The following is a 13220-nucleotide window of genomic DNA, read 5'->3' as shown; positions in this document are numbered from 1 at the left end:
CAATTTCTAATCTGGGGCAAAATTATTAGGAGGAGAGGTGATGTGGGGAAGAGGGGTGAATGAAATAGACAAGGTATTTTCTCATAGAAAGGGAGATATGGCAGAAAATGGAAGATAGGGTACAGTTAATCCAGATTACTTTCATACACTTCATTGTTACAGTCACAAAGCTTCCTCAATAGTTCTAGACGGAAAATGGAAGAAAGACTAAATGATATACAAAGAAGCGGGAAAAGAAAGAAAGCTTAAAATTAATAACAATAGTTACTTGTGTTATGCATTTCATATAAAAACAAAATACATATTTTTCTTTATTTAAGGCCAGGAATTGGGAGTAAAGTGCTTCATTGTGATATAATGGAGGTAATTTTAAAAAATAAATTATATATAATCTGGGTCCATATGAATATTTTCAACAGCTGTGCATTTTGACTATTTCAAGCAGGCTCTGCAACCTGAATTTCTCTCCCAACATTCAAGTATATGTCAGAATCATCCCACTAGGGCAGAAATCACAGCAAACAAGAGCTTGCATCTACTAAATCCAGCAACACCTTTTAAGGCAAGCACATCCCCAATTTGAAGAACCATCTTTATGAGATCATTAGGGTAGAATAGAAGTTCTGGAAATGCAGAAATATTGGGATTTTATCATCATGTGCAGTGGAGAGGCTTTCAACAATATGGTGTAAAATTGTTTATCGATAGTTATGGAACAAAGCTTCCTCTGGCCTGCAATATGTAGAAACATCATCAATGTGCTCTTTTAAATATGTTTATAATTTTGCTGAAAGCAATAAACTGACAAGGCTTTGATGAACAAACTTACAAACTTCCAACACACCAATGACCCTCGAAGAATTTTTAGAGAAGTATCTCTCTGACAATTTAAGCTGATTTGCAACCAAACAAAACCAGGAAAGATGATCCTACAAGTTCCTTATAAACAGGATGCAAACGCTATCAATGAATGAAGTCTTTTCTCAGAATAATTTCTAGTATTTCCCCAGGCTTTGATGTTGCACTGAATAAATATATGAATTAACAGAAAGCAGAATCAAATTAAGATACTATCAAAGCATTGAAGAAAACAAAAATGCTCCAAAATATCTCAAATGTAATGACACTAAAAACCCAACTACCATTTATGGTAATCTCTCTCATTGGCCTTCCCCTTCTTCAGTTGTTTGTATAAGAGCGAAGGGTACCTATGATTGGGTATTTCATTGAAAAAAATTATTTTTCTGCTTTCTTTTAATTTTGTTCCACTGCCTTGTGGCATAGGAGAGGAATAGCATGGATACACTTCAGGAGAAGTTTGATAAGTACTTAAAAGTGTAAGGAATGGAAGGTTATGATGCTAGACTGAGATAAAATAGGGTGGAAGAAGTTCATGTGAGGTATAAACACTCTTATTTTCAGTTGAGCTGAATGGCCTATTTCTGTGCTACAAGGTCTATGTAATGGTATGGTGTCATTTCAGCAACAGTTAAATTTGATTTTTACATAAATATTTACCAGTAAACAATAATAACATTAAACCATAGTTTATTTGAGGTGTCTGGTGGGCCTATTTATTCAGTGTTGTTAATGATATGGGGTTCCTGTGCCAAATATATGCTTTACTTCAGCAAGAAGCTGACAGTTCTTGTTCAAATAATAAATTTTAACTTCAACATGCAGTTGGCATCTGTGAAAGTCCCTTGCCATAAAAAATCAGCCTCAAAGCACTATTGCCTTTTTTTTAGAAAAAAGCAAACACAATTTCTTTTCAAAATGAACAGGCTTTATTCTTTGTGACCACAAAGTTTGTCTGTCACAGTGAAAACATTATAGTGTGCAACAGACTGATAATCATGTGTCTACTAGAAAGGAAAATAAATAAAAATTATCGAGGCTGATCCAATTTAAATTCTAAAGTTAACTAAGTGGACAGTGTGGTAATAATGGACAGGACAGCATTTCCTGAACACTGACTGTAGCCGTATGCAAAGTTGCTTGCTGATCATAACTTTGGATTTGGCATTTCTGTCTGGTTCTTCAAAAAGACTCCAAAATTTTGAATGATATGTGTATAATGTACATATATTAGTCAGCCAAGACCTGTTCCTCTGGCCTCACTTCCAATCCTGCCCCTGAGAGTTTTCCAATGTATTTTGCTAATTTCTGCAAATCCTGCTGTTGTGGTCTGCCCTGGTCTTGATCCCGTTGACAGGAAATAAGATGACACCTTACTAGGCCCTCACAGAATCATGAAAGTAAGCACCATATAATGTATGGACAGTGTGGCTGAATTCCCATCAGTCTTTGGTCTGTGACTCTTTCTTACTCAGTAACTCAAAGCCATAAAGTAGGTTCATAATATATAAAAAGCCCAAAATATTTTTCTATTGATCTACCACAACACACCAGTACATACACACCAGGAGTGCACCGATTACAGTTCCCTCAAAATCAGCAGGCTGTAGACTGTAGTCCATTACACCAATGGCTTTAAAACCAGTGACTTTAGCCGATCAGTTTCCAGCAGATTTTCCAAACAAAAACTCATTCTTGACTTTAAATATCAGCATGGTTTAATTGAAAGTAGCATTTTTACTGGTTATCTTTGCATATTGGAATAACTACATTGTTTTACACGTTAATGGTCTTGATATGTTTAGACCACAGCACTGTATGCGGAGTAACTTAAATGACTTAATTCTTTGTTCATTTCTAAAAAAAACCTTATCTTTTCTAACTTTGTTAAGAGTCAAAAAGTAGCAAATGCTATTAGTGACCCAATGTTGTCATTGCTTTCAAATCACTTTTTCTCAAATATTCCGATTGCCAATTGTTTAACCTTCTGGAATGTTGTGGGAATTAATTAATTAATATCTCCATCTATATTACTAAAAGACTGTCCACTCTTCAATAAAGCAAACATTACTCCAACCCATCTGGTCCTTTAGGGAAGGAAACTGCCATCCTTACTTTGTCTGGACTACATGTGACCCCAGACTTGCAGCAATGCAGTTGACTCATAACTGTCCTCTGGTCTATTAGGGATCGGCAATAAACGCTGGTGTAGCCAATGACGCCCTCATCCCGTGAATGAATAGAGAAAAAAAAGTCCTACCACTCAGACTCCAAATTGCTGATTCAAAGAATGCCCACAGAATTCCCTACCTAGTGAGCCTGACCTGTCTGAAAGGTGACAAAAGAAGATCAGGCATTATATTACAGGTAAAAGGAAAGGGGAATGCTCATTTTTCCTCATAAATACACCTGTGGAGACCAGTGTCATGTTTCTAAAGAAGTAACTGGTTCATCAACAAGATTCTCGGAAACCTGGAGCAGGTCTCCAGATGATGTAGATGGCTGGATATGAGTGGCATTGAGGTGAGACAAAAGGAAGAAAATATAAATGAAGATAACTCTCTCAAAATTCTTCAAAATCTTTTCAGGTGATGGTTAAGGATAATAACCACAGTAACGAACAAAAAACTCAAAATGAATATTTTAGGGGTGAAAAATTAAAATGATGCAATAACTTTTAACAATCAAACTCTGAAATATTATTTAAGTTACAATAAGAGAGATCTTGCATTTATGCAGCTTCTTATCAGCTCTCTCAAAAACACCTCACATATAATCAAATAATTTGAAAGTGTCATCATCAATGTTGTGTATGGAAATGTGATAGTTCATGTTGTCTGTTTTTTGATGGTTATGTTGGTTAACGGAGGCACATGTTCTTTGAATAGTGCCATAGGTTTATTTATATCCACAACAGCAGATAGAGGATGAATTTAACATCTTATTAAAATGGTCGCATCTCTGAAAAGGTCATACTCCCTCAATGCTGCACCAAAGTACTCGTCAAGACTAATTCAATTAATTTCCCAAAAACCAAAATTGAATTAAAAATGGAAGCATTTATTAATAAGTTGACTTTTAATGACGTCAGGTTTTTTTAAAAAAAAACAATAACTGGGATACATTAGTAGTGTACCACAAAAAATCCCTCAAAATGGGATTGTTGTGATTACTGACAACTGCCAACACACCAATTTGTTGCTAAAAGTTAGCAAATAAATGAGCCGTACCTTGCCATACCATCTGCTAAGCCATTTCTTTTCTTTCCTAATATACTCAATCAAAGCACCTACAGTCCAAAACCTGATGATTATTGGGTTCAATGTCAGTACTGGATATTGATCAGTTTACACATTTTGTAATCTTTGCACTCCAAATTACACACATGAAACTTAAAAATAATGTGCTTTCCTTGCTGAGTGCATTCAGTTAAGGCAAAGGCATACATTTGTTTTTACCCTCTTTGAACAGAGATGTTATAGCAATACGTCTCAGTATAAATTATTCCTGTTTTGTTTATAACCCCTATACTGAAACAATACTTTGAACAGGGTTTGAAGACAGTCAGCACAAAGTGTCTATTTAGGAGGCCTTTCCCATGATGTCCAGCAGGCTGACGCCACACAGCTATGGCCGCCAATAAATGTCCAAATTCAACAGGCCTGACATTGCTGGCAATACTTGTAGATTTCTGTCCCTGCAAAGGTTTATTTTTAATTTATTTTATAGACAGACACTACTGCTTATCCGACATGTGGAGCCCACTCCTGCTTGAGAAAGGAACAGTTTGCCATTTGGGCAAGCACACACCTCAAAAACATTTTGTTGAGTTGATGATGAGGAAGTGTATGAACCCATAGGTAGCCTGGGGAGTTTTATGTTTCTAGCTTCCAAATTGATCTGAAAGAGAGAGAAAAGTGAATAATGACATCTGTATAAAGAAATGCCATCTTTGAACAGTCCATGAGAATCTCAATCTCAGAACATCTTCGAAAAGCAAGCAGTTACAAAAAATTCTGATTAACATTAATGTCATTTTGTTTTCACAACCATTCTATCCAAACAGATGCAGACAATTGACTTGCATTATTGCGTTTAAAATTATAATATATATTAGCATATTGGCTGTCTGCTGAATCGTCCTTAGATTTATTTGGGAAAGTGGTGGTACAATGATAATGTCACTACATACGTACCTAGGGAACAAGGCTAATGGTCTCTGGACATAGGTTCAATTCATAAATGTGGAATTAAAAGATAGTCTCATGATGGCCATGAAACAAGGTGAGTAGCAATCGTCTTTTCCGTAGGATGGGGACAGTTCAAAACCAGGGTGCATATTCTTAAGGTGAGCGGAAAAAGATTTAAAAGAGACCTGAGGGACAAATTTTTTCACACAGAGGATGGTTCGTATGTGAATGAACTGCCAGAGGAAGTGGTAGATATAAGTACAGTTACAACATTTAAAAGACATTTGGATAAGTACATGAACATGGAAGGTTTAGAGGGACATGGGCCAAACGCAAGCATGTGAGACTAGTTTAGTTTGGGAAACTTGGTTGGTTTGGATGAGTTGGACTGAAGGGTCTGTTTCCATGCTGTATGATTCTATAATTGTTGACTGTTATAAAAACCAAGCTGTTTCTTAAATGTCCTTTAGGGAAGAAACACCCCATGATTCTTAAACGACCTTTGAAATGGCAGAGATATCCATTTGGTTCTATCAAACCACTATGACTTTTTAACAATTCAGTCAGGAGATTGAGTGTTGATAGTAAGCCTGTCTGTGTACTTCTAACATGGTTAGGTTCCATTGGATTGGATTCAGATAGATGAAGAATGCCAACATTTGCCACAAGACACTGGGTGGCATGTTATTTTGAAGTGGTGAGGAAGGTGGCAAGCTGCCATCCTGTTTGGACTGAATAATGTACAACTCAGACTGTGCAGGAGGCAGTGACTGCCACATTGATCTCAACTCAGTTCCCCCTCACACGGCCCTGTTGTTATGTCTTGTCTAACTGGTGTCAGCATCCCTGGACACCACTCGCCTGTGGCTGGTGAGCTGACAGCCTTCAAATTAGGCTGATTAATTTGCAATCATTAGAAAAAGGGGCTCTGGTCCCACAAGACCCCCAACACCACCACCACTACCACTACCACCACCATCCCAGCCCATTCAAATTCTATCCTCAATCTTTGTACTTAGTTCATGCTTACAAGTCAGGCCTATCCAATTTCACTGCCAATCTGAAGCTAATTTTACAAATAAGGTGCATTCTCTACAAGTCTGAAGATGCAGACCTAATGCATACTTCATGACACTGCTGAAGCAAGTCAAACCTCCAACCTGATAGCCTCATTATTTCGTAATGTTTTATTGAAGGCATCTTATGTGCTGTGATTTGAATTTCACTAAGAACTAAATTGAAACTGTCACATCATTATTTTCAAAAACCTGGTGCAACTGGGAGATATGGGAGAAAACTCTCTTTGTGTTTTCCCTTAAATTTCCAAACATCCTTTAAGATAACATAAAAACTGGATAAACATAGTCAATATAGTCAGATGGCATAGTGATCTTTCTTTGTTAAAAGTTTTGCAACTATTTTTAAAATTTCCCCGTCTCAAAAGAACAAAATGGGTTAGAAAATTCTTGCCATATATGTACTTGTTTTTGCATTCATATAGAATATGTGAACATTTCAGAATTAAATTTTTCAGATTTAATATTTGAATAGCAAATATATCCTAACGCACTCACCTCACCATCTTCAGATTCCAATTTCAATTCTGTTCGACAAATAGCCTGCATGTTACCCGCCTCTGCATGGATCTCAACTCCTTTTGGTGCCTCCAGTATTAGTGAACGTGTAGGTGATTCTAGTCTAGGGCCACAAAATGTTGGAATTAGCTGCAGTATTTGTCAGTATTTTCCTTCAGCTGAGAGTTACAGAATGAATACATATGGAGAACCCGACTCTTTTGTAATAATGTAAATTCCTCTGTGGCACTTCTATCAAGTTTGAAGAAATGATAGATTGACAGATGATAGATGTATTTAATCAAACAGGCCAAGGGTTAACCCTTTGAAACAATTATTCAATGTAAATGAGATTTTATATTTATTTGCACTATGTCTAGAGATACATTGATTCAAGAGACCTATCCTACCGTAGATGTTCATCAAATGCCTGTAAACCAATGGGCAATGGGATGCATTGTATCATTTCTGAATGGGGGAAGATTCAGACATTTCCTGTTCAACAGAAACAAAGCTGTGATGACCAAAAACAGAAGGAGTCTGATTTATGCCTTATTCATGCTGAAGATGTGGGCAATACAACACTCCAAAGGACCAGCTACTGACCCAGGTGATTGCTATCTAACCTGTTTTACAGTCATAGAGTCATACAGCATGGAAACAGACCCTTCAGTCGAACTAGTCCATGCCGATCATAATCCCAAACTAATCTAGTCTCATCTGCCTGCTCCTAGCCCATATCCTCCAAACCTTTCCTATTCCTGTTACCACATAGCCTGCCATTACACACCCCCTGTTGTTAGTCACTAACAGTCCCCATTAACAACTATTCACCCTCCCAGCCTGATCGTTAGCAACTCCTTTGTCTGTCCAACTGTCTTTCTCTGTCTTTGGGGTCTATCCTATCGCTTAGTCCCTGCCCCACTCACCTCCCTATTTTCTGCATATAAACTGATGACTTCCCAGCCACCATCAGTTCTGAGGAAGGGTCACTGCACCCGAAACATTAACTCTGTTTTCTCCTTCACAGATGCTGCCAGACCTGCTGAGCTTTTCCAGCAACTTTGTTTTTGTTCCTGATTCACAGCATCCGCAGTTCTTTTGGTTTTTCTTTCCTATTCATGTACTTATCCAAATGTCTTTTAAATGTTGTAATGTACCCACATCCACCACTTCCTCTGGAAGTTCATTCCACACATGAACCACCCTCTGTATAAAAAATTTGCCCCTAATATCTTTTTAAAAATCTCTCTTCTCTCACCTGAAAAATGTGCCCCTAGTCTTGAAATCCCCCATCCTAGGGAAAAGACAACTACTATTAACTCTATCTGTACCCCTCATTATTTTATAAACTTGTGTAAAGTCGCCTGTCAACCTCCTGCGCTCCTGTGAAAATAGTCACAGCCTATTCAGCCTTTCTTTATAATTCAAAACTTCCATATCCGCCAGCATCCTAGTAAATCTCTTCAGAACTCTTTCCAGCTTAATAATATCCTTCCTATAACGGGGCAACCAGAACTGGACACATCACAAGTAAGCTCCATCCAACAGATACAAAGGACTGTCCCTGGAAGGAGCTAACCAGAGTTACACAGCATACCTTAACTGGTTTTGATTCTACTCTGACTCTGGATTTGTTACCAATACGGTGTGAGAATGTTTTAGTAGCTGTGATGTTAAGCTACATTAAATTACTCCTAAGTTGAGCAGATGTCTCACAAGAGACAATCATGTATCTTAGATGTAACGTGACTATATTAAGTAATATGCAATAAACCTATTTACTGTTCGTAAGATTGAGTCTATCTTCAGTTTAAGATGTCGCATGGGCATACTATCCCACATGATATCAGTAGCCCAAGATAGCCCAGATGATAATTGACATTATAAGGTGGAGACAGGAGTGAAGATTTACTAATTATGAGAGTGCTAGGTCACCTTACTATGTAAATCAGAGTTGTAAGATGAATGTTAAACCTTGGGGCCATCTTAAGACTCAGTTAGGCAGAATGTATACCACAGTGCTCCAGGAGTGTAGAAGATGATTGTTTTTATTTTTGTCGGTCAAGTGATCTCCAGAATTATCCTGGGCTCATGCAGCAGAATATTTCTAACTTGAGAACAGATCTTTCCTGAATTATCTTTTGACCAGGACCAGAGAGTGGTTGAATCATCCAATACGTGATAGTTTGAATCCATTGTGGGTGGCCCTAGGTTGTCTGATTTCTACATGCAACCCACCAGCCATACAAAATGAGACCTGGCTTGCAAAATAGCCCTAACCTTCTGTCAGCAATGTGGGCAGGGACTGGACATTGTGCTCATTCAGCTGGCCACCTGAACCACATGGACGCAAATCTACCTTAATACTGAAAACAAAGGCCTTAAGAAATCTACAAGATTTCAAGAGGCACTTGTCCATGCTGACCAGATATCCTAAATTAATCCAGTCCCATTTGCTAGCATTTGGCCCATATCCCTCTAAACCATTACTGTTCATGTATCCATCCAGATGCCTTTTAAGTGTTGTTATTGTACCAGCCTCCATCACTCCCTCTGGCAGCTCATTCCAGGCACACGCAACCTTCTATGTGAAAAAGTTGTCCCTTAGGTCTCATTAAATCTTTTCCTTCTCACCTTAAACCTACACCCTCCAGCTTTCGACTCCCCTACCCTGGAAAAAAGGCCTTGGGTATTTACCCTAACCATGCCCCTCCGGATTTTATAAACTTTTATAAGGTCATCCCTCAGCCTCTGGTGCTACAAGAAAAATAGCCCCAGTCTATTCAGCCTCTCCCTATAGCTCAAACCCTCCAACTCTGGCAACATCCTTGTAAATCGTTTTTGAACACTTCCAAGTTTAACCTCATATTTTCTATAGCAGGGAGACCAGGATTGAACACAATATTCCAAAAGTAGCTGAATCAATGTCCCAAATAGCCACAACTTGACATCCCAACTCCTTTACTCAATACACTCACCAATAAAAGCATGTATACCAAACACCTTCTTCACAACCCTGCCTCCCTGTGGCTTCATCTTCAAGGAACTATGAACCTGCACCCCAAGGTCTCTTCATTCAGCAACACTCCCAGGACCCTACGTCATGTGTACAAGTCCTGCCCTGATTTGCCTTACCAAAGTGCAACACCTCACAACTGAATTAAATTTTATCTGCCTTTTCTCAGCCCATCAGCCTATCTAATTAAGGTCCCATTGTACTCTGTGATAATCTTCTTCACTATCCTCTACACCACCAACTTTGGTGTCACCATACCTCCTATATTCACACCCAAATCATTTATATAAATGACAAAAAGCAGTGGACCCAGCACTTATCCTTGTGGCACACTGCTGGTTAATTTCTTTTGTTTCTATGTTTAGCATTATGAAAAAAATTAATGATTACACCAAATTTCCAATGAGCGTGGAATAAAATTAACGCAGCAACTACTTAGAATCTGGCATGCATTGCTCAAGAGTGTGATGGAGGCAAATTCAATTGAGGCCTTTGAGAACTGGAAACTATCTGAAAAGAAAAATTGCAGGTTATATGGAAAAGTAGAACCAGCTGAGATGTTTTTGGTGAAAGCAGACATGGATGCAATGAACTGCACTGACCTCTTCTGTACTGACAATTTTCTATGATTTTAAAGGAGAACTATGCTTGAGGATTTGGAAGATTTGAAATTCAGCAAAGTATGCTCAAGAAATTGGTAAAGAAAGAAAATATAAAATATAAGCATAAATTAGCAAGTGACATCAAGAAGGTTGTAAAGAAGACATTAATAAAAGTCAATTTGGGTATGTTAAAGTTAGAGGAAGGAGAAAGTATAATGTGAAATAAAGCAATAACATTAAACAAATATATTGTAATTGTCTTCATGATAAAAGGCATAAAAACTTCCTGGATATAATGGGCAAAGGTCTTGTCTTAATGAAAAACTAAGAGAAATTATGTATCAGTAAAGAAATACGACTGGAGAAATATCTGACTAAAAGCTAAATTTAAAAAAGACCCTGGACCTAATAGCTTTAGCCATTGGGATTGAAGCAAGGTGGTGCAGATAAAGGATGTACTGGTATGGATCTTTCAGAATTCCCTAAATCCTAGAACAGTCCACATGGATTAGAAAGTAGCAAACATGACCTTACTACTCAGAAATAAGGATGAGAGAAAAGAAGGAACTATGGGCCAGTTAGGCCAACATCAGTATTAAAAGTTAAGTACTTGAATTCACAAAATCCATACTGGGGTGCAATAAAAGGACACTTGAAAAGTCCCAATACGGTTGAGCTGAATCAGCAAGGAATTATAAAAAGGAAATCACATTTGACAAGTCTATGAGAGAGTTGTGAGATTGTCACCAGTGGGATAGGTAGGCAAAAATAGTAGATGTACTGTATTAGAATTTTCAAAAACTGTTAGGTTGGACACAAAAGTTTGATATGAAAGATCAGAGTTATTGGGATTAGGGGATATTATAATGGAAGAAGGCATTTCTGGATTGGTGGGTTGTAAATAGTGGAATGTTATCAGGATCAGTGCTGCATCCTCAGCTATTTACAATTTATGTCAATAGATGAGGAAACTGACTGTAACATTTCCACAAAAGAATAGACTGCAGGATGCGGGAAATCTGAATCAAAACCAGAAAATACTCAGCAGGTTTAGGAGAATATGTGACGAGAGAAACAGTTAACATTTCAGTTTGATGGCTCTTCATCAGCACTCATGTATCAAGTTTGCTCATGATACAAACGCAAGAAGGCAGATTCACTATGAAGAGGATGCAAAGAAGCTGCAGAGATATATTAATTGAGTGGCAAGAAGGTGGCAGATGGAAAAAAAATGGAGAATTGTGCAGTTAAATATATTTTTAAAGAAATGTTTTTTGTTATTGATGAGAGACAATGGATGTCCTTGCATACAATCACAGAAAGTTGACATGCAGATAAAGCAAACAGTTAGGAAAGATAATGATATGTGACCGCATATTAGAAAGGAATTCTGGTTATGACCTATTGTAAACCCCATGCCAAGGCTGACTTCTTCTGTTGAAAATGAATCAGAGTTGACTTTTCATGTAATCGCTACCTTTCATTTTGAATGCCGAGCAAGATATCATAAGAGGCATCGCTGCCACTACACCTGATCTCAGCTTTATTTCAAAAACTTCTGATTTTGCAACAATAACATGCACACTCAAGCTTTAAGCAATTTGAAAGGAGAAGGCATAAATAATTCAATAATTAATTAGAGGACAGAGTTGTAGAATTGCTGTGCTATCTGAAAGCAGAAATTGATGAACGGTCAATCACATTAAATTGATGTCCTTGTTATATTCCTGCATCCAAAGCTATTTCTATGAAAATAAATATTGCAGATTCTATGTGTAGTGTACTGTGGCAGGGCCCTTAGGTTTAATGCCTCTGAGGTGAAGAGAAATTCAAGCTTCTCATACCTCAGAACTGAATATCAAGTGGGGCCTATAACATGCAGATGGATGCAATAATGTCCGTTTAATACAACTATCCAAGATGGATTACTTTTCTTGGTGTCTGTCAAACAGATTGCTTTCTCAATGCTCAGTAGGGCAATTTCTGCTGAGGGATAAAATACGTTTTTATGTGATTCACTCATGTCATGTTTCAAGTATTAACTGAAGACTGATAACATTGGCACATTGCAGATGAAGCACGATTTAAGTTGAGGGCTGTCACATGTGCTGTTCATGGGTAGTTGCACATCATTGTCAAAGGTGATTCTGTTTACCTTTTCCAATCTCACTTATTTCAATGAGCAGATGATGTGACAATAATTGAAACAGTAATATGTCCCAGTATCTACAAAATTCCATCCTAACCTATTAAGATAAATGGTTTTTCACATTGATAACATTAGCGCACCCACTGTGCATTGAAGTGTGGGAAGACTTTAATTTCACCTGTGCAAAGTACATTACAAAAGAAGACGTGGCTTTCACCTGAGACACGTGAGATTTGAACAGTCTGTCAGCTGTCATATAACTCGTGTGGAATCTGTAGCATTTATGTTAGTGAATATGGCTCTGGGTGCAGTAATATAATGGAAAAGGTGCAGTTTAGTGTGATTGAATGCTTGCCAATTGCTACATCAAAACAAATGAAGCAAATTTTACAGCCCAGTTGGGGAGGGAAGAAAGATTGAAATTCATTGTCTCCTCGAGCATTTGTCAGTTTGAAATTGCGCCATCTGAGCGTTGAAACAAAAAGCTCTGAGACAGAACTAAAGAGAGCTATTTATTATCCAGCACGTATGCTATAGTTTGCACCCAATGACTTTGCAGCTGGCTAGAATCCAACATAATTGACACATGCTAAAAATCACCTTTCATGAATTAAGTTACTAATAATCATGAATTATCATAGTTTTAAAAATTGTTGTGATAAGCATTACACATTTATGTTCTAAAAATCTTTAGTGATTAAATGTTAGATTATGAAAATACATCCTAAAATATTTGAATAATTCTATATTACTTTGAGAGAAAACAAATGGAATAAGAACAAGAGATAGTAGGAACTGCAGATGCTGGAGAATCCGAGACAACAAGGT

At 37.5% G+C, this 13220-nt stretch overlaps 1 protein-coding gene across 5 annotated transcripts in view; it reads right to left on the bottom strand.

Moving 5' to 3' along the window:
• Positions 1-839: 839 nt before the first annotated feature.
• Positions 840-13220, bottom strand: part of sgcd (sarcoglycan, delta (dystrophin-associated glycoprotein)) — a 216851-nt gene continuing 204470 nt past the window's right edge. For all 5 annotated transcript variants that reach the window (XM_048603739.1, XM_048603738.1, XM_048603737.1 and 2 more), the window contains 2 exons: positions 6623-6746; positions 840-4758 (listed from right to left, as the gene is read on the bottom strand). In XM_048603739.1, coding sequence (XP_048459696.1) covers positions 4582-4758; positions 6623-6746 — 301 coding nt within the window. In that variant the 3' untranslated portion in view covers positions 840-4581. The remainder of the gene's footprint in view (positions 4759-6622; positions 6747-13220) is intronic.

This window comes from Rhincodon typus, chromosome 12, assembly GCF_021869965.1.
Source record: "Rhincodon typus isolate 14 chromosome 12, sRhiTyp1.1, whole genome shotgun sequence".
Taxonomy (NCBI): Eukaryota; Metazoa; Chordata; class Chondrichthyes; order Orectolobiformes; family Rhincodontidae; genus Rhincodon; species Rhincodon typus.
The sequence above is the reverse complement of the archived record's forward strand: the minus strand, read 5'-3'. Positions and strand labels throughout refer to the sequence as shown.